The sequence below is a fragment of the Oncorhynchus gorbuscha genome, linkage group LG01 (assembly GCF_021184085.1).
Source record: "Oncorhynchus gorbuscha isolate QuinsamMale2020 ecotype Even-year linkage group LG01, OgorEven_v1.0, whole genome shotgun sequence".
NCBI classification, from domain to species: domain Eukaryota; kingdom Metazoa; phylum Chordata; class Actinopteri; order Salmoniformes; family Salmonidae; genus Oncorhynchus; species Oncorhynchus gorbuscha.
In genome coordinates, this window is record NC_060173.1 from 50,305,878 (window position 1) to 50,327,822 (window position 21,945).

General features: G+C 44.1%; 1 protein-coding gene across 5 annotated transcripts in view; it reads right to left on the minus strand.

The window, feature by feature from the left end:
- The window catches only part of LOC124039144 (receptor-type tyrosine-protein phosphatase eta-like), a 71,975-nt gene that overhangs the window by 9,353 nt on the left and 40,677 nt on the right, over positions 1–21,945 (minus strand). For 3 of the 5 annotated variants that reach the window (XM_046355042.1, XM_046355031.1, XM_046355059.1), the window contains exons 6-25: positions 21,164–21,424; positions 19,799–20,047; positions 12,077–12,337; positions 11,419–11,691; positions 10,808–11,074; positions 10,382–10,645; positions 9,511–9,771; positions 9,038–9,292; positions 8,473–8,739; positions 8,045–8,311; positions 3,943–4,206; positions 3,466–3,738; positions 3,048–3,314; positions 2,675–2,817; positions 2,419–2,572; positions 1,255–1,404; positions 792–1,002; positions 541–662; positions 312–399; positions 5–49 (exon numbers count right to left, since the gene is read on the minus strand). In XM_046355042.1, coding sequence (XP_046210998.1) covers positions 5–49; positions 312–399; positions 541–662; positions 792–1,002; positions 1,255–1,404; positions 2,419–2,572; positions 2,675–2,817; positions 3,048–3,314; positions 3,466–3,738; positions 3,943–4,206; positions 8,045–8,311; positions 8,473–8,739; positions 9,038–9,292; positions 9,511–9,771; positions 10,382–10,645; positions 10,808–11,074; positions 11,419–11,691; positions 12,077–12,337; positions 19,799–20,047; positions 21,164–21,424 — 4,342 coding nt within the window. The remainder of the gene's footprint in view (positions 1–4; positions 50–311; positions 400–540; positions 663–791; positions 1,003–1,254; positions 1,405–2,418; positions 2,573–2,674; positions 2,818–3,047; positions 3,315–3,465; positions 3,739–3,942; positions 4,207–8,044; positions 8,312–8,472; positions 8,740–9,037; positions 9,293–9,510; positions 9,772–10,381; positions 10,646–10,807; positions 11,075–11,418; positions 11,692–12,076; positions 12,338–19,798; positions 20,048–21,163; positions 21,425–21,945) is intronic. The other 2 variants (XM_046355068.1, XM_046355051.1) reach the window with 1 other exon arrangement.

Below are 21,945 nucleotides of genomic sequence, written 5' to 3' on the forward strand. Positions count from 1 at the left end.
AAACCTCATTGAGTGAATCTGGATGTCTGAAGAGTCCTTCTTGTTTTGTCTGTGAAAACAAAGGCATACACAAATCATATGGCCATCCAAAAACGTTTCAAAAACTCATCTAAGTTATCGAGTGATGATGAACACGATGATGATTAGGATGATGATCCTGTATGGCTCGGTTGGTAGAGCATGGCGCTTGCAACACCACGATTGTGGGTTCGATTCAACGAGGCCACCCATAAGTCAAATGTATGTGCGCATGACAGCAAGTCGCTTTGAATGAAAGAGTCTGCTAAATGGCATATGTTACGATCTCTCACCTCCTCCAGTAGATGATGAAGCCGGCAGTAATGATGGAGAGGAGGACAAAAACTCCAAGCGTTACCCCGACAACCACACTGGTGACCCCTACATGAGAATGACCGAAGAGAACGCCGTGTGAACGCCATATATTACGAAGACATCCGTCGTGCCTTTGATCATTGTGAGACGCAACAGCTCATAGCTGTGGTCCAAACCGTTAACACAGTGTAAAGGTGCAATAGCTACCTGGGTCCTGAGGGAGGTACAATGAATTTGAGTTAAACGGCGTTATCATGACGAGCGACGAACCGACGTTCAGAAGCCCATTCTGCTCTACCACCATTTCAGTGAATAAAACAATGGCATAACTGTGAAGACAAAAGAAAAATGCTAAACATTTGACATTTAAGTTCATAGTTTACATCAGTAGTTGATTAGTGCAAGCTGAATTCCATCCCTTCCACTCATCACACATACCGCCTGTGTTGTGTTCATACCTGTACTCTCGTTTGGCCTTGAGTTGGCCATTGGTATAGCCCTTCCATGAGGTTTTGTCCCCTATGTAAATGTCAATGTTTCCTGCACGTTTCCTCCTCCGGCTGTTGTTAGTGTTGTCTTTGACCGTAGCCAGGTATGTAGTAGTAGAGCCTGCTTCCCAGTCCTGATAAGTCATCACTAAGTACTGCGAGGAGTTAGACTGATCTACATCTGCAAGTAAAACGCCGCACACACGAGTACGGTAAAGATCACCGATTACGAAAACATAGTCAAATTATTTGGACCAAGACACAACATATTTTGAGATAAATCATCTTGAATATGTTGACTCCGAATTCTCTCAGTTAAATTAACCCACGTGTATACTTTGCATGTCTTTTTTTATACCCAAAACCAAAACTGGCCAATCTACAAATCAATCATAAACCAATCTTAACCAATACGAGAATAAAGGGGACCCACTGTTGACGTCTGAGGTCACCAACACGCCGTAGTGTTTGATTGGTCCATTGGTGCTGTCCAGGAGGCTGGGGGTCAGCTGCACAGAGAAGGAGTTGTGATCCTTCGCTGTGACACTGACTAGGGACTCGAAGTCGGCTGGGATAGGAGGGACTGGAGAAATGGAAGAGAGGAGGAAGAAATGGGACATCAATTCTTACAGCGGTTCTAGTTACATCCTGAAAGGATTGTGTTTACGAGCGTACATATTACTTCAATACATATGTAGGATCTTAATTTGATCACCCTCTCGCCGGGAGAACTTTTAAACTTGAAGTACACACTGAGTATACAAAACATGCTCTTTCCATGACATAGACTGAACAGGTGAATCCAGGGGAAAGCTATGACCCCTGATTGGTGTCACTTTTTAAATCCACTTTAATCCATGTAGATGAAGCAGAGGAGACCGGTTAAATAAGGATTTCTAAGCCTTGAGACATGGATTGTGTGTGTGTTCCATTCAGAGTTTGAATAGGCAAGGCAAAAGATTGAAGTGCCTTTGAACGTTGTATGGTAATAGGTGCCATGCGCAGCAGTTTGTGTCAAGAACTGCAATGCTGCTGGGTTTTTCACACGCAACAGTTTCCAGTGTGGGTCAAGAATGGTCCATGGACATCCAGTCGAATTGACAACTGTGGGAAGCATTAGAGTCCACATGGGCCAGCATCCCTGTGGAAGACTTTGGATACCTTGTAGAGTCCATTCCCTGTCAAATTTAGGCCGTTCTGAGGGCAAAAGGGGGCATATTTGAGGTTTTAAAAAGGCTTCTGAAGTATTTAATTTCCACTTTAAAATGAGATTTTCCGTTACAAATAAATAGATCAACCCCTAAAAAAATGTCCATTAATTATAATTCACACAATTCACATTTCCTGTTGCTGCAGGACTACTTTCCTGCCGTAAGAAAACTGGCTCTAATTTAAGACCCTACATCTGTACATGGGCAACACATACTGTACAGGTAAAGAAAATCCATGTAGAGCACATAACATTTCGAATATTGTCAATGTAATTGTATGAGAAGCATACTGTACATTTTCAAATTGTGAGGGTAATTAAGTTGTTCCATCATATTCCACCCAATGTGCGCCTACATTGCAATTGAACTATGTTTCTGTCACATACCAGTAATGCCAGTCTTGCAGGTGAGGCTTTGGACGGTGCTGGTTTTCCCACAGCCCAGAGTGGTCACGGTCAGGGTGTAGTCTGTATAGTGCTTCAGATCAGGGACTGTGTGACCACAGGCTGGGTTACAGTCACCGATTGTCTTATTGTGTACCTAAACCAATCGATCAATCAGTCAGTCAGTCAATCAATAATTGTTTTGTTTCCGTGAACAATATTTACTGTACTGTTTGAGAAATGCATTGTGTAGCCGCACCTGGCCCTGAGGGAGTTGGATGGTTTCCTTAGCAGTGATCTGAAAGCCCTGGTTCAGTCCTTTGGGTTTGGTCCAGGACAGACTCAGCTTGGCGTTGGGGTCATCAGGAGAGGCACACTTCAAGTTGGACACAGGGCTGGCGTCTACGGCACAGTGAGGGAGAGAAAGAGGTTTTCAGATTTCAGTTGTGATTTTATTACCAGAAAAGAAAATGTGCAGACCATGGCAGAAAAATGCAATTTACAAAAATGACATATAAATATATAAAATAGACTGTAGATGCTAGTAACGGTAGTACATCCTTTATAAATCCCTATATGCATTCTTAACGCGTCTCACACCGGTGGTACAGTATGGTAGTCTATGATCTTACTGGTGCAGCTGGAGGTTGAGACTGGAGCTCCCTCTGTGCCGTCATCTGTCTGTGTCGTTACGGTGAAGTTATACGGACTACCGGGGACCAATCCATTGACGGGCAGGTTTTCCACGGCCGTGGTTCTATTACTGATGATTAACCCAGTGGAGTTGGTCCAGGTCACTCTGTAGCTGTAGCCTGGCTTGTGACCTACAGGCGTTGACCAGGTCAATGTTAGGTTCACCTCGGCTGTCACTGCACGCAGTGACTGGACACTCTCTGGTCCTTGGGGGAATCCAATCATAGACGACATAGAGGAGGTTAGCAGAGCGATAATTATGAAAACAGAAAGCAAACGTCTCGGGGGGTTGTGTTTGGGTGTATGCGTTCGGAAATGATTGAGCGTGTGCATGTACGCGTGCGTGTTGACACTCACTGGTTGTGACCAAACTGCTCCAGACCTCCTCACTGTGGAAGCCTAGAACTCCCACTGAAACCACAGACACATTGTAGGGTGTTCCAGAGGACAGGCTGGGCAGTGTTTGACTTGTGTTTGTAGTCGGGACCGTCTTGCTGTCTCGCTGCGTTGACAGGTACTTCACCAGGTAACTGAAGGTGGTGTTGGCCATCAGAGGAGCTTCGCCCCACTCCACAGTGATGGAACTTGTCGTCTTCTCCAAGATCCCGATGGGCCCAGGCGGGTTGGGTTCTGAGAGAGACAATTGACAGCAATTTATATTGAGTTGTAAAAAAACATCCGTGAATTGAATGCCCTTGCACAAAGTATCTTGAAAGCTAACTCTGGACTGGTGCGAAATTAAATTATTTGTCTTAGACTAAACCGTTACAACAAATGAATGAACTCAGACAGACAGAGGAGGCATGCTCCTCCCATATACTCCCTTATACTCACGAGTTGCTGTAGTTACAGGTCCTGATGTTTCATTGAAGGGCCCACTGATCGTGGTCACCACGGCTGTGTACTCTCTCCCAGCAGACAGGTAAATGAAGGTGTGTGTCTGCTGGTTGGAGTTCAGCCATACGGGGGTAAAGACTTGGTCAGTGCTGTTCAGATGGACCACATACTGCCCCACATTCCCTGGGGGTGCCGCCCAGCTCACCACCATGGTATTGGTGCTACCCTTGTTGGAGATGGATGGCTGGACAGACTCAGGCTCTGGTAGAGAGGAACAGAGATGGAGGTGAGGTTAGAAAGGAGGAGGGGGAGGGGAGAACGAGGGAAGATACAAAGGGATCTCAATTCTAGAAAAACTTAACATTATGACTGTAACTACTGCTCCCTGAAAGAGGGAAACGAGATACAACACAACTATGGGGAGTCTGACAAGGCCAATGAAATCTGCGCCTTGCTGGAGGCCCCACCTTCCACAGGTGATAACCCTGAGGACCGGATTCATTCCTTCAATTCAGTACCTCTCTTTACCTAGCCGAGAACCGTTTCCCTCTTTTAGGGAACAGTAGTTATAGTGAAAACGGTACAACATAACTACGGAGAACTAAAATCCCGCCCCAAGCCGCCTCCAACGGATGCCACCCCGCAAGGTGCGGTAGTCTGGGTATTGTGCACATTGCGCGCTGCCTAATGACCCTCTCTTGTCCCAGCTGTAAGCACCATGTAGACATCCAAGCGATAAAACCTGTGTGTGGAGATGCCCAACTAGCCACAGCACAAATATCCACTACAGTCAACCCTTTAAATAACATGCAAGACAGTGCCAGACGAGTGGTGGAGTGGGCGCGTGCACCGCTAGGTAACCCTTGCACCTTGCTACTATATGCCAGGGAGATAGCGTCCACAATTGAGTGGGAGAGATGCTGTTTAGAAACTGCCCTGCCGCGAGCTGGATTAGCAAAACAGACAAAAGCTTGGTCACCGGACATCCTGGGTCCGCACAAGGTACGTGTGTAAAACTCATACGGGAAAGAGGGCATGTAACCTCTGTTGCTCTTCCGGAGCCAAAGCAGGAGGCGGAGAGGGAAATACCTCGAAAGCTAAGGACATAACCATGACTCTCGGGGCAAAGGCCGCATTCAGACGTAACGTCACCTTTGAGTTGCCAGGGTTGAAATGAGTACAGGAAGGGTGTGTGTGTAATGTGTGGAGAACCAACACATTTAGCCGAGGCCAAAGCCAGGAGCAAGGATGTCTTGTAGGAGAAGGTCTTCAGATCCACAGACTCCAGTGGGTCAAAGGGGGACTAACACAGAGCATCCACAACCAAAGCTAAATCCCAAGTGGGCGCAATAGGTTTAGAGACCTGTCGGAACTGCACCGCCAGGGGATGAGCCTCTGGACCGGCGCCATCGATTCCCACATGATCCGCTGAAATAGTCACCATGTACACATTCAAAGTGGAGAATGAAGCTCCCTGCTCAAAAAGCTCCTGTAGGAACAATAAAAAGGCCCTCCAGAGAACTCTGAAAAGGAACAATTCCTTTGTTTTGGCACCAAAGCTCAAACGCCTGTCACTTATATACACATACAGCCCTCTCGTGGACAGCACCCTTGTGGACTGAACAGTAGCAATCAAGTTCAGCGGTAAACCTCTAGCTGTCTAATCTGACCTCTCTGGGGCCAAGCCCAGAGGTATAGCCTCCACTCCTGAGAGAGAGAGGGCCCCACCTGGATAAAAGATCTGCTCCAGAGTTGATTCAACCGGGGTTATGTATTGCTCGATATGACAGCATGTGCCTGACAAAAGCAGGGGAGAGAGCCTGAGCACCAGATACACCATTAGGAGCTCCAGGGAACGGATATGCAGTGCGCTCCGCACCACTGTCCATACCCTCCGAATCGAGTTGCCTTCATACAGCTTTTGCGGGCTACAACTCAGCCCATGGGAGCCCCCTAACAATAGCAGAGGGTCCCACCACTGGGCCATGGGCCAATAGGCCTGACAGGGGCGCCCGAAGCGACCAGCTTAAGCCGCAAGATGCGTCCAGGCGATTGGCTAGTACTCAGCGCTGGAAGGGCCGCATCGACAATAGCCCCAGGAGAATGACTTCCATCCCAGAAGCCATTGTCTCCAATAAGCATAGGCACTGGCGAAAATGCACTGTGTGACACAACCGAAATTTGTCTCAGCAGAGCTGGAGCCCGAACACCTTAAGTGGGGACAGCTAGTTAAAGACCTATAAACGGAATGAGCTGAGATGGAGTGAGACAGCTGTTTTTGTCTGGTTTCTTATGAAGCCTAGAGACTGAATACGGGACAGTAGCATGGATGTGTCTAACACTGCTTGCTCCCTAGACTCTGCTGCCACCAGCCAATCGGCTCTAATAGCCAGCGGCTCGTAAGAATTCAGAATTTGTTGAATCTGAGGTGCTTGCTGAGGACACGTAGAACTCGAATAAAACGTAAAGTCCCACCCCTTTCCTCCCTCAAACCGGCCGCTGAGGCCTGGGAAACAGTTGACGTGAGGATGGAGCAGAAGCGTGAGGGATGCACGACAAATTGTACTCCCGACGTCACTGTTCGATTGATCCAGGGCGACACCGCGCATGAGCACCATTACTCTAGCGACCAGCCATAGGTACTGGCAAAAAAGCACCTTGTAACCTAGCTGGGAATGGGACAGGCTGCTCTGAAAAACGGGTCCCTTCTGTGGGAACAGACATGGGCGATTCATATATTGAATCTAATTCCCAGGAATGAAAAGCATTTAGCTGAAGACAGACAGCACATTTCGGGGTTCATATGAACCAGATAATAGCATGGTCGTGTCCAACCCTTTTTGTTCCCTCGACACCGCTACCAACAACTACTTACGGGCACAGGGGGCTCTGGCAATGGCTGAAGGGGCACTGTTGTCACAGTAATGTTTTTGTGGAGGGGCTACTTTTTAAAAAATGTAATAAAACATATTTCTAAGACAGTTGTCGAAATTATTGGCACCCCTGTTTTCAACCCTCCCCTTGTGAGGATAACAGCACTGAGCATATTTGTCAAATGTTTAATGAGATTGGAGGAATCTTAGACCGTTCCTCCATATAGAATATTTGATATTCTTCGGTTCAATTCAAACCACAGGCTTTCTATGGGGTTCAAGTTTGGAAACTGCAAAATGTTAATTTTGTTGTCAATGAACCATTTCTTTGTGGATTTTGATGTGGGCTTGGGGTTATTGTCTTGCTGAAATATCCACTTACGGCCAAGTTTCAGTTTTCTGGCAAAGGCAACCAGGTATTTAGCTAAAATGTTCTGTTACTTGGTAGAGTACGTGATGCCGTTGACATTAACAAGGGCCCCAGGACCAGTGGAAGCAAAACCTGCCGATAACATCAAAGATACACCACCATATTTTACAGTAGGTATGAGGTTATTTTCTGTATATACATCCTCCTTTCGAGTGCAAACCCACCACTGGTGTGCATGGCCAAAGAGCTCTTTTTTTCATCTCCTCTGACCATAGCACCGGTTCCAACCCAAGTGCCAATGCCGTTTACATTTGTTGGTTGCTCTTTTGTCTGGCAACCCCTCCAAATAGCCTTTTGTAATGGAGGTGGTGTCTAATTGTAGATTTGGAGACCTGGTGACCCAAAGATGTGACCAAGTTCTGTAATTCTCCATCTTTGGCCCTTGGATTTTTCTTTGCCTTAAACTAATTCATTGTTGCCCTAATTGTGGTAAGTGGTACATATTTTTTTATTTTTGCGATTTTCTTGTACCCATTGCCTGATTTATGAAGGTCAACAACCATTTGTCATTTTCATTTGTGAGCCGTTTGCCTTTTCCTATGGATGACAAAGGGATTTTACATGAGTTTTACCTCATTTTTATAACCCAGTGAAACAGGAAGCCATGCAGATTTAATGTAGTTTGACGTGATTTATTAGAATATAATATAATAATATAATTTCAATTTCCCTCACATCTCTTTGAGCATACAATATAGCTCAGCATTATTATTTATTTGATACTTTTTCGCTCATCTTTATCAAGGGCGCCAATTATTTTTGACCTGACTGTAGGTGAAGAGAAAGCAGGTCTCACCTGTGTACTGAAAGATTGAGACGGTGCCTCCCTCTATACCGCCCTGTGCCTTGACGGAAACACGGAAGGTGCAATTGGTTCCTGGTGTGAGCCCTGGAATGACAGCCTCCTCTCCTGTCACTGTGTGGTTTGTGGGAGTAGACACGCACCCTTCGGTCTGGATACGGTATGTGTAACCACTCTGGTACTGAGGTGGCTTGGTCCAGGTCAGACGTACACCAGTTGTGTTTACTGTAGGCGCCAACAACCCACTAATGGGATATGGTCCTGGAAACAAAGGGTCTTAGGTTTGACTTGAGTCATAAAAAGAGGGGGAATACTGTTCAACATATGCTGGTCCCAAATATGTACTCTTATTCACACCAAATTAGAAAGATAAATAACTCTTAAAATGAAAATGAGAATTGTTATTGCCAATGGGAACATACTTGTGTAATAGGACACTTTCACAGGGGTTGCCATGGTGCCGTCCTCTGTGAGCGTTGTCACGGTAAAGGTGTAGTTGCTCCCCGACTGTAGTCCGGTGACAATTCTTTTGGTGTTGTTGACAGTGACGGCGATTAAAAGGGACCCGTTGGGGTAGGTTACCTCCACCTTGAAGGAGTAGCCAGCTTTGTTCTCCGGCTGATCCCAGACTAGAGTCACATCGGTAGGGGTGATTCCTGCCTCTGTCAGCCCACTCACAGAGCGGGGCCCTGGAACAAACGAACAACAAAGATCATTTGTGTAACGGGCATCACGCTGCTCGCTTAGCGAGTTCCACTTCCTCCTGATTCGGCTCACATAAGTCTCTATCCCTGGACATCTGCTTTGCTAGCACATGTGACCGCCCTCCTGAAGCGTCTTACCAGTTGGCGCCACCAAAAAGCTAGCTATTCGGCGGCGCAAGTGGGGACACTTTAGGCTGAGGAGTGCGTTTCACACATCCCCATGTGCTGCAGGCGCATGCGTGTGTAGATGCAGTGTAAATGTGTGTGTTCAGTAGTCACTCACTGGTATAGTTGGCTGTCGTCACCGCTGTGCTCTGGTAGTCCAACGGCCCTACGGTTACCACAGTGACGTTGTAGAGTGTTCCAGACTGGAGGTTCTCCAGGAGGATCCAGTTGTGTTCCGTCAGGTTATGCTGGCCCAGGTAGAACACAGAGAACCGGTACTGACCCAGGTCCATGTCCAGAGGCCGGGCCCAACTGATGTTGATGGAACCAGTGGTCTGGTCCTCCACCTTCTGGGTTCCGGGAGGGTTGGGATCTGGGAACAAACCAGGGAGACTTTAGTTATGCAGGATATTGCAGGTGGAGTGACTCAGGCATGTGATGACATTAGAGAACAATCCATTGTAGATTATGAGCATGTCTCTGTAATTGTACATGCTCTTCAGACCAATATGTAATTATCTTTACAGCAGCAACGAAACAAATGGAGTACAGCTGGAAAGTTGGACTTTATTGAAACATTGACTAACTTACACGTTGCATTTGTAACATTCAGTGATGCCTCAGTGAGCGGTCCACTGTTGGTGACCACTCTGACAACATAGACTTTCCCTGGTTTCAGGTTTTGGAACACTAATTCTAGAGAGTCATTGGAGACGGTGTGGCTGTTTTCCATCACGTTGTCGTTGTGGATTGTGACGGTGTAGGAGTCCACCTGTCCCACAGGGGCATCCCAGGTCACATTCATTGTGGTGGTTGTTCCTGTTGTGGCGATGTTTGTCACCACCCCAGGTTCTAAATGGTATATACAACAAAGAAATGACATTAAAGGGCTAGTGCAGTCCAAAAAATAATTTCCACACTAAGGTTGGAATAATACTGTGATATTGTGAAAATTATGATAATGCCCTTTTTGTGTAAGAGCTGTTTGAAAATACCGCCAGAAAAATCTGCCTGTTTTGGTGAGATGGAGTTTTGGTCTACCTGGTGACATCACCAGGTGGTAAATTAGTTAATAAACCAATAAGAAAGACAGTTCCAAACCTCTGTTTTCCCCTCCCCACTCAGACCACTCCCAGATAGTCCTAGCAAAATTCTTGCTTGAGAACTGGCTCTTTGCTTAGAAGCCATTTTTGTTAATTTTTGACCATTAGGTAGTTAATTGTTACCCAGAAATGATTTGATATTGAGATTAAAACAGCTGCATTGGACCTTTAACATATCACATTTTAGACTAGAGATATATAGATCTTAAAAGTGTGGTAAATGTTTATTATGTAAATTAGTTTAATTTGGTTTAGGTGTGAAATACATCGTCAGCCGTCTTAGATTAAATCAACTTTGCTATGTAAAGGGAAGGTGAGTGAGAAAGAGATGGGGGAGGGGGGGGTCTTTTGAACCGTACTTGTGTAGCTAGACGTCTCTACTGAGTCAGACTTAACCCCCTGGACGACCGTGACCACAGAGAAGGTGTAACTGTCCCCAGGCTGGAGATGGGTGAAGGTGTAGCTCTCGGCCGTGGTTGACACGTTCGCAACCATAGAACCCTTCTTGGAGACGGTCACCAGATAGGAGTAGGTGGGTTGGTGGTCGTCCTGTTGGGACCAGGAAAGCTTGATAGCGGTTGTGTTCAGATCCTTGACCACGAGGTTACTGACCGCCTTGGGCTCTGAACGGCAAAGAGGGCAGATGTTGTATTAATATGGTCCATAACACAGGATCATTTAGCAGACGGTGTTATACACCTCTTAACTACACAAGAGTAACTGCAGCTTGCATTACTCTTGGATTACTCTACAAATCCCTATGGAAGTAAGGAATATTAGCTTACGTGTGTAGCTTAACGTGAGTTCTGGAATTCCGTGGCTTCCCGCTGCTGCTACTGTTGTAACAGTGAAGGTGTAGCCAGTCCCAGGTTCTAGGCCAGGGACGTCCGCGAAGCTTGTATTGACTGTTTTCTCTCCGACAGGGCCTGTAGCGTTGCTGTACTGGACTCTGTAGGAGTAGTAGGACTTAACACCCACAGGGTCAGTCCACTGTAGCTTCACTGAGGAGGTGGACAACGGGCTCGCTGTGAGGCTCACCACTGGTTTTGGCACTAGGAGAGAGAAAAAAAATCAACCTTAAATCGATGATCTTACTAGCCGCATTTAACCTGATGTATTTCAAAAAAATATATCATATAAATAATAGCGATTTCGCAGATGCTTTTATCCAAAGCGCCTTACAGTCGTGCGTGCATATATTTTATGTATGGGTGGCTCCGGGAATCTAACCCACAACGCTAGCAGTTCAAGCGCCATGCTCTACCAACTGATCCATACAGGACCATGCATCAACCGTGCATAGTATTAGAAAGAATTCAGAAGACGTCTGCAACATTTTCACATTGTCAAAAATGTCACCCCAAGCACACTATATAGTTGTTACAAGTGTACGTACATGTGTACCCAGATGTATTAACAGAGGTGCTTCCCAGATCCTGTGCTCCCACGGTTATCACTGTGATGGTGTAGAACGTTCCAGAGGACAAAGAGAGAAGGTTATATTCGAGACTAGCGGTAGACTGGCTGCTTGCTCCAGTCCCAGTAGAATAGTAGCTAATGTTATAGGAGATGCCCGGAACACCAGTCATTAGACCAGGGGTTTTCCATTGGACAGCGAGGGAGCTGGTTGTCCTCTCTGTGATGTTGAGGGGTCCAGGTGGGTTGGGTACTGTCGATGGAGAAATAAGAGAGACGTTAGGAAAGTTGCATACCCAAATTCACATTCACACAAAACACACACACACACACACACATTTGCTTTTCTTTCAGGACAAACACAGAGAGAACCTAGGATAGGATAAGTAATCCCTCTCACCCCCCCCCCCCTTTAAGATTTAGATGTAAAGTGACTGTTCCACTGGATGTCATAAGGTGAATGCACCAATTTGTAAGTCGCTCTGGATAAGAGCGTCTGCTAAATGACTTAAATGTAATGTAAATGAGAACCTCCTCACACTCTCTCATTCAAACTCTCAGAAACGACAAAACTACTACGAAGCCTTCAGAACCTCTACAGTAAATGCATAGTATAGCCACCACTGGCCATGACTTACCAGTGGCTAACTGGCCCGTAGCAGACTGGTTCCTGAAGTGTCCAGCTACAGCAGTCACTGTGACCTCATAGACCCTCCCTGACTGTAGCCCAGTGAAGCTGGCCATTGTGGTCTGTGTGGTTTGGCTGGACGTGTAGCTTAAAGCAGCATTAGAGATGTTCACATTGTATTGGTCTACCCTCCCTCCAGGCAAGGTCCAGGTCACATTCAGCTGACTGGTCCCTGGTCTCGTAGCCACAATATTCACAGGTTGTTTAGGGTCTGTCATGTGACACAATCGAAAAGGTTTTATTTCAATGACGGAAATATAGACAGTTATAGAAAAGACAAAAAGGTCACAGCCAGCCCAAGACTGTACTCTTAAGGAGTGTCGGCGAGCCTGCCGTTACTCCTTAACATCCAAGGGGCCTCATTTACAACAACGTGAATTCGTCCAAAATATACACCGAAATGTGTGTGCACCAGTTGTCATGCAAAAGTTGGCATTCATACAAATGTCGCTTCGCGTGAGAATGTGCTCACCTCCCTGCAAACTTTAGACCATAAGTACTCACATTTGCGAGTTGTTGAAATATTGTGTTGCAAACTGGCAAGTAAGTATAATGTGCAAATGGGGTATAATGAAAAGCATATAAACAAGAATTCAGCCAGCTGTCGTTAGTGAGAAGAGCGAAAATCTATGCGTTTAATTTTTCGAATAGAAAATAACTAGACATAGGAATCTTTTTCCGATTTTATTTTCAGAACCATTGCAGAATATATTCCGGTTTCTGGCCGTGATGTGTTCATATTCCCGAAGTTTTATTTTTGTTTTTATTTCACCTTTTTTGGGGGGGGGGGGGGGGTAATTACACAGAATGTATTTAGAATTTGTGAGATTACATTTTTCCAGAAATAGTTTAACCGGCTCTGTGTATTCTCAGGTCAAATTCGAAAAAAAGTGAGGGAGTACCACTCCTCGCACTACAAACCTGCATCTGATACTGATACAGCCAAGTGTCTTCCTCTATTATGACTGCCGATTCAAGTACTCTGGACCTGCAGTAAACGTCTTTAAAATAACTGCAATACTAATGAGAGTGCAACCTATAATCCTACTGTACATGTGGTAATGCTCATCCTCGAGTCAAATAACATGTTGCAAAGTGGATGATTGTCAAAATGCACGTAAAACATTTAGGTGTACACGTCCATGTAATATTTATTTATTTAACCTTTATTTAACCAGGTAGGCTAGTTGAGAACAAGTTCTCATTTGCAACTGCGACCTGGCCAAGATAAAGCAAAGCATTGTGACACAGTAGAAAAAAGAAAGTCTATATACAGTGTGTGTAAAAGGCATGAGGAGGTAGGCAATAAATAGGCCATAGGAGCGAATAGTTACAATTTAGCAGATTAACACTGGAGTGATAAATAAGCAGATGATGATATGCAAGTAGATACTGGTGTGCAAAAGAGCAGAAAAGTAAATACAATAAAAACAGTATGGGGATGAGGTAGATAGATTGGGTGGGCTATTTACAGATGGACTATGTACAGCTGCAGCGATTGGTTAGCTGCTCAGATAGTTGATGTTTAAAGTTGGTGAGGGAAATAAAAGTCTCCACAACTTCAGCGATTATTGCAATTCGTTCCAGTCACTGGCAGCAGAGAACTGGAAGGAAAGGCAGCCAAATGAGGTGTTGTGGATGATCAGTGAGATATACCTTCTGGAACGTGTGCTACGGGTGGGTGTTATCGTGACCTAGCATAGACTTATAGATGACCTGGAGCCAGTGGGTCTGGCGACGAATATGTAGCGAGGGCCAGCCAATTTGAGCATACAGATTGCAGTGGTGGGTGGTATAAGGTGAGGAAGGAAGTAGCTATACAACAAAATACCATGAGCAGCTCTCATTTAATTGGGCCTAGTAGTCTAGTAAATAGATAGGCAATATGTATTTCAAATTTTGCAATCCCATAGGCTGCATAGTTTAAAATATAGAGTCACATTTTACAGGTGAACAGTTTATATTTTACATTGAAGAAGGCCTATGTATAGTGCATTCACTTTTTCCACATTTTTTTACATTACAGCCTTATTCTGATGGATTAAATTGTTTTTCCCTTCTCATAAATCTACACACAATACTCCATAATGACAAAGTGAAAACAGGTTGAGAGTTTCTCCCATTGTTCTTTGCAGATCCACTCAAGCTCTGTCAGGGAGCGGTGCTGCACAGCTATGTTCAGGTCTCTCCAGTAATGTTCGATCGAGTTCAAGTCTGGACTCTGGCTGGGCCACTCAAGGACATTCAGACAGTTGTCCCGAAGCCCCTTCTGCATTGTCTTGGCTGTGTGCTTTGGGTCGTTGTCCTATTGAAAGGTGAACCTTCGCCCCAGTCTGAGGTCCTGAGCGCTCTGGAGTAGGTTTTCATCAAGGATCTCTGTACTTTGCTCCGTTCATCTTTCCATCCACCCGGTCTAGTCTCCCAGTCCCTGATGCTGAAACACATCCCACATTCTACCTGGTTTCTCCCAACTCCTGTGTACCACTCCCACAACACACTTAAGAGTTTGGAAGGGGCCAATGTTCCAATGGGGAGCCTTCTACAGCTAAACCAGTCAGTCATCAGGTTCCAGCAGCAGCCACACAGCTACAGCAACCTCACGGCGAACACGGCATCAACATGCAGTGACAGAAATGCTTGTCATTTTATGATGTTTATGTTATGGTGGAGGAGTGTAAATGTGCTTGGAGGAGGTCACTGAAGCACAGAGTGCCTCCCGTGTGTGGTAAGATGGTCGTAAACTTTGGATCACTGCTAGCTCAGCAAAGAAGGTTCCAGTGCGCATGTAACGGATGTGAAACGGCTAGCTTAGTTAGCGGTGCGCGCTAAATAGCGTTTCAATCGGTTACGTCACTTGCTCTGAGACCTTGAAGTAGTAGTTCCCCTTGCTCTGCAAGGGCCGCGGCTTTTGTGGAGCGATGGGTAACGATGCTTCGAGGGTGACTGTTGTCGATGTGTGCAGAGGGTCCCTGGTTCGCGCCCGGGTATGGGCGAGGGGACAGACGTAAAGTTATACTGTTACATTGATGCTGTTGATCCGGATTACTGGTTGCTGCGGGAATTTTTTTTTGGAGGAAGGTCAAAAGGGGGGTGAGTGTAACGGATGTGAAACGGCTAGCTTAGTTAGCGGTGCGCGCTAAATAGCGTTTCAATCGGTTACGTCACTTGCTCTGAGACCTTGAAGTAGTAGTTCCCCTTGCTCTGCAAGGGCCGCTGCTTTTGTGGAGCGATGGGTAACGATGCTTCGTGGGTGACTGTTGTTGATGTGTGCAGAAGGTTCGCGCCCGGGTATGGGCGAGGGGACGGGTTTAAAATTATTCTGTTACACGCACCTCAACAAAATCCTGACAACTGTGCGAGAGCATCTCTTCCCCAGGTTCCATGGGAACTCCGCAACCACATATGGCAAGGGGAATGAGCAGGTGGCCTACACATGGACGGAGAGTTAAGGGTTTAGTCTGGAGAGTAGAGGCACAAGTTGTGAGTGTCGAGGAGCCAGATGGAGTGTTAAACTCTCAAGAACTTCTAGAAAGCAAATGTCCTGTTCTGAGTAAGAAGTGTGAGTCTCTGACTGAACTGTTCTCTGGCAAACTCACCGATGTGAAGCTGGTGGATGGGGTTCCTCAGCGGCGACCTAATGGAACCCGTGAGTACTACATGCAGGTGCAAATAGGCATGTTCTGCACAGGATTCGAGAGATGCAAACTGCTTGTCTGGGCTCCATCCGAGCAGGTTGTTATTGATGTGCCTTTTGATGTGAAGTTCTGTGCTGTTATCACTGAACTGAAGGGATTCTATTTCACACTTATGCTGCCAAGGATAGTAGATGACTCCAGTCAGGCAGACTAACTCTGCTCCAAATATGTTCACCTGTGGTATATAGGGTCCTGATAAGTCTGTGTTTTTAAATAGTTCCTATATTTTGTGCCTTGTAAAGCTCTGTCAGCTCTACCTTATTATCTAAGCATAAGTCTGTGTTTTTTTTGTGTCTTGCACACTTCTCTTCATATGTACATTTACCTGATTATATTTGCATAATTCTTGGTGGGTTCTTTTATATCCCGCCTTGTACAGCTCTCATCCTACATGCCTACGGAGAACTCATGATTTAGGAATATTGTGTATTTTACCTTGTATAGCTCTTTTCATATGTCACTTCATGAACTTATCTAAGCATACCACAATTCATCTTGCGCTTGGCAAATTGTGGTGTTAATAAAAACACAATGAAATTCTACTCTGACATTTTCTTTGATACTTAACATTTTGAAATGAAGGACAAGGAGGCATGTCTTGAGGGTTTCAAATGTGTTTTCAGTTTGATTCTGGGTTTGGTTTTCAAGGGCACAAATGAAGCAAACAAGTGTGGCACTTGGTAAACAGTTGTTTTCCCTCTTGGTCTGTTAGACCTTCTAGTGTTGAAGAAAATGTATTTTTTAAATAGATTGAAGAAGGCATGATAACAGCACCTATTCAATGGCTGTAATTATCAGAAACAGGCAAAGTGTAGGATCATAATTCAGATTAAATAGGAAAACTATATATACACACAGTATCTCAGGTGGATGAAATGATGGTGTATATAGAGTTACATTTCATATGCATGAACATTCTCACTGCTCACTCAGCATCCTCGTGGATGATCTCACCTTGCATGTTAACAAGTGTTGCACATATTCTTAAGGACTTTGTCCATTTTGTGCGTCAGGTTGATGGGAACAGTCTGGGAGAGGATTTTGAACACCCTTGAGTCGTCTGATAACTCTCTCAACATGTATAGATAGGTACATTAGCTATCCTTCTCGTGCTTGTGACATCCTCGTCAGACAGCTGGTCTCCTTTCTGAGTGAAGGCTGGTATGGCAAGGTTTACCTTTCTCTCACACAACAGATTTCGGATGGGGAAGCCGCTGGCTGCGTTTCAAACTCAAAAGACACGCCCTCGTCCACTTACACTCGGCTTATGCCCTTGGGGGAATACCCGCGGCCATATTTGTCATCAGTCCAATGATTAGCCAAGCAACGTAAGCACCTCAGCCCTCGTTTCTAATGGAGTTTGCGAGTGTACAATTATGTTCACTTCGGGGCCAGAAACGCCCCATAATTCAATTCGCGATGATTGTACATCCGCTAAGAAGTCAGCCAAACTTAAAACCTCAACGTCATAATGGAGTCAACATTCAAGTGTAAGTAAAAACATGCAAGTGTAAATAAGTTAGAAATTGTGCTAATAATGCACAAACACGTCTCGTAAAAGTAATGATGTTTTTGTTTGGTTAGCTTTTGGAAATTGTAGAAATAAAACATTTTCCTTCTTCAGAAGTTCCAGCTAGGCAGGCTAACGTTAGTTAGCTAATTAATTTGCTAGCTATCATACAGTAGGCGTGTGTGAATAATTATATAGTTAATATAATAGACATGCAATCATAATTGATTGCCCACATGCTACCGGTGACTGAAAACACAATTGTCGCGGGACGAACGAGTGACGAATTTCCGGGCAAGGGCGGTCCATTTAAAAATCATTCCTTTTGGTCCATTCAACAACAGAGCGATATGAACCTTGTTTCAGCAGGATGTTGTATCTATCTATATCTTATGTCATGCCTTATTGCAATGGATTTATTGATAATATCTGTTGGGATAAAGTTTGGATGTTGCCACACACATACCTACTTGTTAACAAAATTAAGGACGTTTCCTTTAAAATTATTCATAAATATTATCCTGCCAACCACTATATGAAGAAGTTTAAGGAAAACATCAACTCAAATTGCTCCTTTTATAATGACCACCCAGAAACAGTGTTGCATCTTTTTTGGCATTGTATGCATGTAAGAAAACGGTGGCAAGACATCAGTAGGTTTATAATTGAACACATTTATGAAGATTTGACACTATTGTGGAAAGATGTACTGTTTGGAATCTTTACATACAATAGAAATAAGCTGAAACATTTTTATGTAATTAATTTCATTATTCTTTTGGCCAAATTTCATATGCACAAATGTAAATTTACAAACAGAAAACCACATTTTCATACCCTACAAAAATAAATTGAACTGTATTTTAAGATGGTTAAATGCTCTACTAACAAAAAAAGCTGTTAGAATTGTAAATATATGTATGTCCCTTAAAGGTCCTTGTGTAATTGTAATGTGATATTGTACCCCCTAGCTCGATTGTCCATTGTTTAATCTATGTATGCTTGTGTTCCCTCATGTGCTTTATGTATTGATTTGTTGTTAATAAAAATAAAATACAAATAATCATTCCTTCCTCCCTGCAAGTGTAAACTCGTCAGACGTCATGATACATCATCAGTGGTGGGCTCAAATCTAAAGGTGCCTCACAACTGCACTCGCTCCGCAAAAAAAAGTTAGGTGGTCAAAACACTCCTGCTCCATGAACAGCGTCCGTTTCTGCTAGTTATTGTGGCATCCCTTAAACCGAACATAAAATGTCCGTTTTGCGTGAATCCATGTTCGGAAAGTTGTGAGAAGCGATACAAAGTTAGTTGGCTAGCAAACTGCGAACTATTGGCTGAAAGTGTTTGACCGGAAGTCCCCCACACAAAACAAACGCCCATATTTCTGTTGAAAATTAGGTGAATACTAAGGCAGGACATAGAAACCCAATAAACTACTATTGAACTACAATTTAGTATTTTGCATCGAAGTGTGAGGCTGTAGCATTTAAATTGTTTTGAATATACAATCAATCTTGCAAAATGTCTTGACAGGCAGTCACTGTAGTTAGAAAAAGTCACCTCCACAGAAATGTGATCAAAATTGCCATTGCTCTTTCTTTAAGAAACTGCCGTTGCCGAATGTCAAGTTTCAAATTATACAGCAAAGAAAGGACATTGTCACCATAAAAGGCGAGATTTTTAATGCTCGATCACGCAGTTTTACGACGGGTCTGGTTTATAACGGGAAATATGTGTATTAATGGCGCGTGCCAAGTTTATAAATCTCTATATTTTTGTAAGTGAGCAGACATTTTCAGAAATGGCGCACAGACATTTAGTGTGAAATGTACGGCTATAAATGAGGCCTAATGACTTTCATGTTTAGAGGGAAACTGGTACTGGCAGGCAAAACAGCCATACTCTTTCTAAACATTAATCCATTCTCAATTGCATTACGGTTCTAGAAACATAAAGACCTTTACTTTCATATCACATCAAAATGATTTCACAAGCGCAAAATAGATACTGTTTTAACCGGGTTTAACACCATTTCATCCAACAGTATTTTCTGTTACAACACTTTTTTGGCATCCTTCCATCTGTTACACAAAGGTGTTCGCAGCAGTCTGTCTTCCGTAAACAAGGACATATGGCCGTCTAGGAACATTTACACTATAAAGATGTGTGTAGTAATTGAACATTTAATTATTTATCGCTAATCTGAAAGATGAGGTCCTTATGTTTCCAAACCCGTACCGCGAGCGATGCGTGTTAAATTCAGACTGAGCATCGGAGCTTTTAATAAAACCCCTCCGGATGGAAGATACCAAATTGAATTAGACGCTAACGTTAGTTACCGTCTATGGATAGGCTAGTCAACAACCAATTATTTGTTTAGCCATTTTCGACAATTACGTATTCGCCTTACCTGTGTTTCCAAATCCTTTGTGTCATACCACACCAAACTTGAAAGAGGACTTACTTGTGAAAGTGGCTGTTGTATTGCCTTCTCCTACAGTTGTTTTATCTCCAGCCACTGTAGTGACTGTGAAGTTGTACTGCACTCCAGCAGTCAGCCCAGAGATGGTAGTGGAGGTTTCTGTGGTATTCATACTGACACCAGTCCCCTCTACTCTATAGAAAGAACTGTTTCCCTTTGGTTGAGTCCAGCTCAGATACACAGACGATGTTGTGGTTCCAATCACATTGAGGTTGCCGACAACTCCGGGCTCTGTAGAGCAAAATGGAGGATAAGGGGTGAGAAAAAAATAACATTTTGCTCTACTTATTTTTAAAAAATTAAAGAAAAATACACTGAGTGTACAAAAAATGAGAAACACCATCCTAATATTGAGTTGCACCCCCCTTTGCCCTCGGAACAGCCTTAATTCATCGGCATGGACTCGACAAGGTGTCAAGTGTTCCACAAGGTTGCTGGCCAATGTTGACTCCAGTGCTTCCCACAGTTGTGTCAAGTTGGCTGTAAGTCCTTGTGGTGGTGGACCATTCTTGATACACGCTAGAAACGGTTGAGAATGAAAAACCAGTGCGCCTGGCACCTACTACCATACCTTGGTCAAGGCACTTTAATATTTTGTGTTGCCCATTCACCCTTTGAATTGCACACATACACAATTCATGTCTCAATGCTTAAAAATAATTATTTAACCTCTCTCCTCCACTTCATCTATACTGATTGAAGTGGATTTAACAAGTGACATCAATAAGGGATGATAGCTATCACCTGGATTCACCTGACCAACCTATGTCATGGAAAGAGCATGTTTTATACACTCAGTGTATTTGGTATTTAGTGTACTGTATATAGTATGTTTATATTCAACTAAAACATTTCAAATGTAGTTATTGACCATTTGGCATCATTGGGCTTTAGTCGTACTTGTGTATACGTATACTGTGCGAGGGTCGCCTTGTGTTATCTTGTCCTGGGCGATGGCAAAGACCTGGAGTGTGTACTGGGTCCCTTGGGTCAGGCTCTCTATGATGTGAGAGGTGGTGGATGTAAATTGGTCCTTCACTGTTCCTCCGTTATGAAACTCCACCTTGTAGCCTGCTGCCTCTCCTGTAGGCTTGGTCCAGCTCAGCGAGAGAGACGTGGTGGTCTGAATGACAGTAGGGGTTGCGATGACGGCAGGTTCTGTTTGTGAAAGAGGAGTAGAGGGGGAGAGAAAGAGAGAAAGAAAAGAGTGAAAGAGAAGGTTGTCGGTGAAGAGAACAACCGAGAAAGGGATGAACGCCAGAGAAGAGTCATCTGATGTTTGAGGTTAGTTTCCAGCTTAGTTTGAGGCAAACAAATCTGCATTAAGCAACGTTCAGTGAGACTTACTTGTGGCTTGATTTGTTACATAAGCAACTCCTTCCGTCATGTTATCTCCAGCCACTGCAGTGACTCTGAATGTGTACCAAACTCCAGCAGTCAGTTCATTGATGTTGAAGGCTGTCTCATGTGTAGTTGTATTCATAGTTTTACTGCCATCAGTCCACTCTACTCTATAGAAGGAGCTATTTCCCTCTGGTTCAGTCCAGCTCAGAGACATAGATGATGTTGTGATTTCAGAGACAGTAGGGTTCCTGATGATTGCGGGCTCTGCGCGTGCAAGAGAGGGGCATTTTGGTAAAAGATCACAGGAATCATAATTATTTATTGAATTCCTCATTAATCAGAGACAGTAGGGTTCCTGATGATTGCGGGCTCTGCGCGTGCAAGAGAGGGACATTTTGGTAAAAGATCACAGGAATCATAATTATTTATTGAATTCCTCATAAAATGAGGAGAAGCCTGCTACTTTTACACTTCTACTGAAATGTAAGGTAAGTATGTAGGGTGCAAAAGTCATTCCTCTAAAAGCATAATGTAAAGATTGATAGTATGATCAATTTAATGAAAAGTTTGGGGGCAAAAATCTGTTTTTTTACAGTATCTTATGGATGTACTGATAGAAAAGTATGGGTAATCCTACAGTAAGTCAACATACAGGCAACATCCAGATCAAGCTAAAGACTAGAGTTGCCGCTTTCAAGGAGCAGGACTAATCCGGACGCTTATAAGAAATTGCGCTATGCCCTCAGATAAACCATCAAACTGGCAAAGCGTCAATACAGGATTAA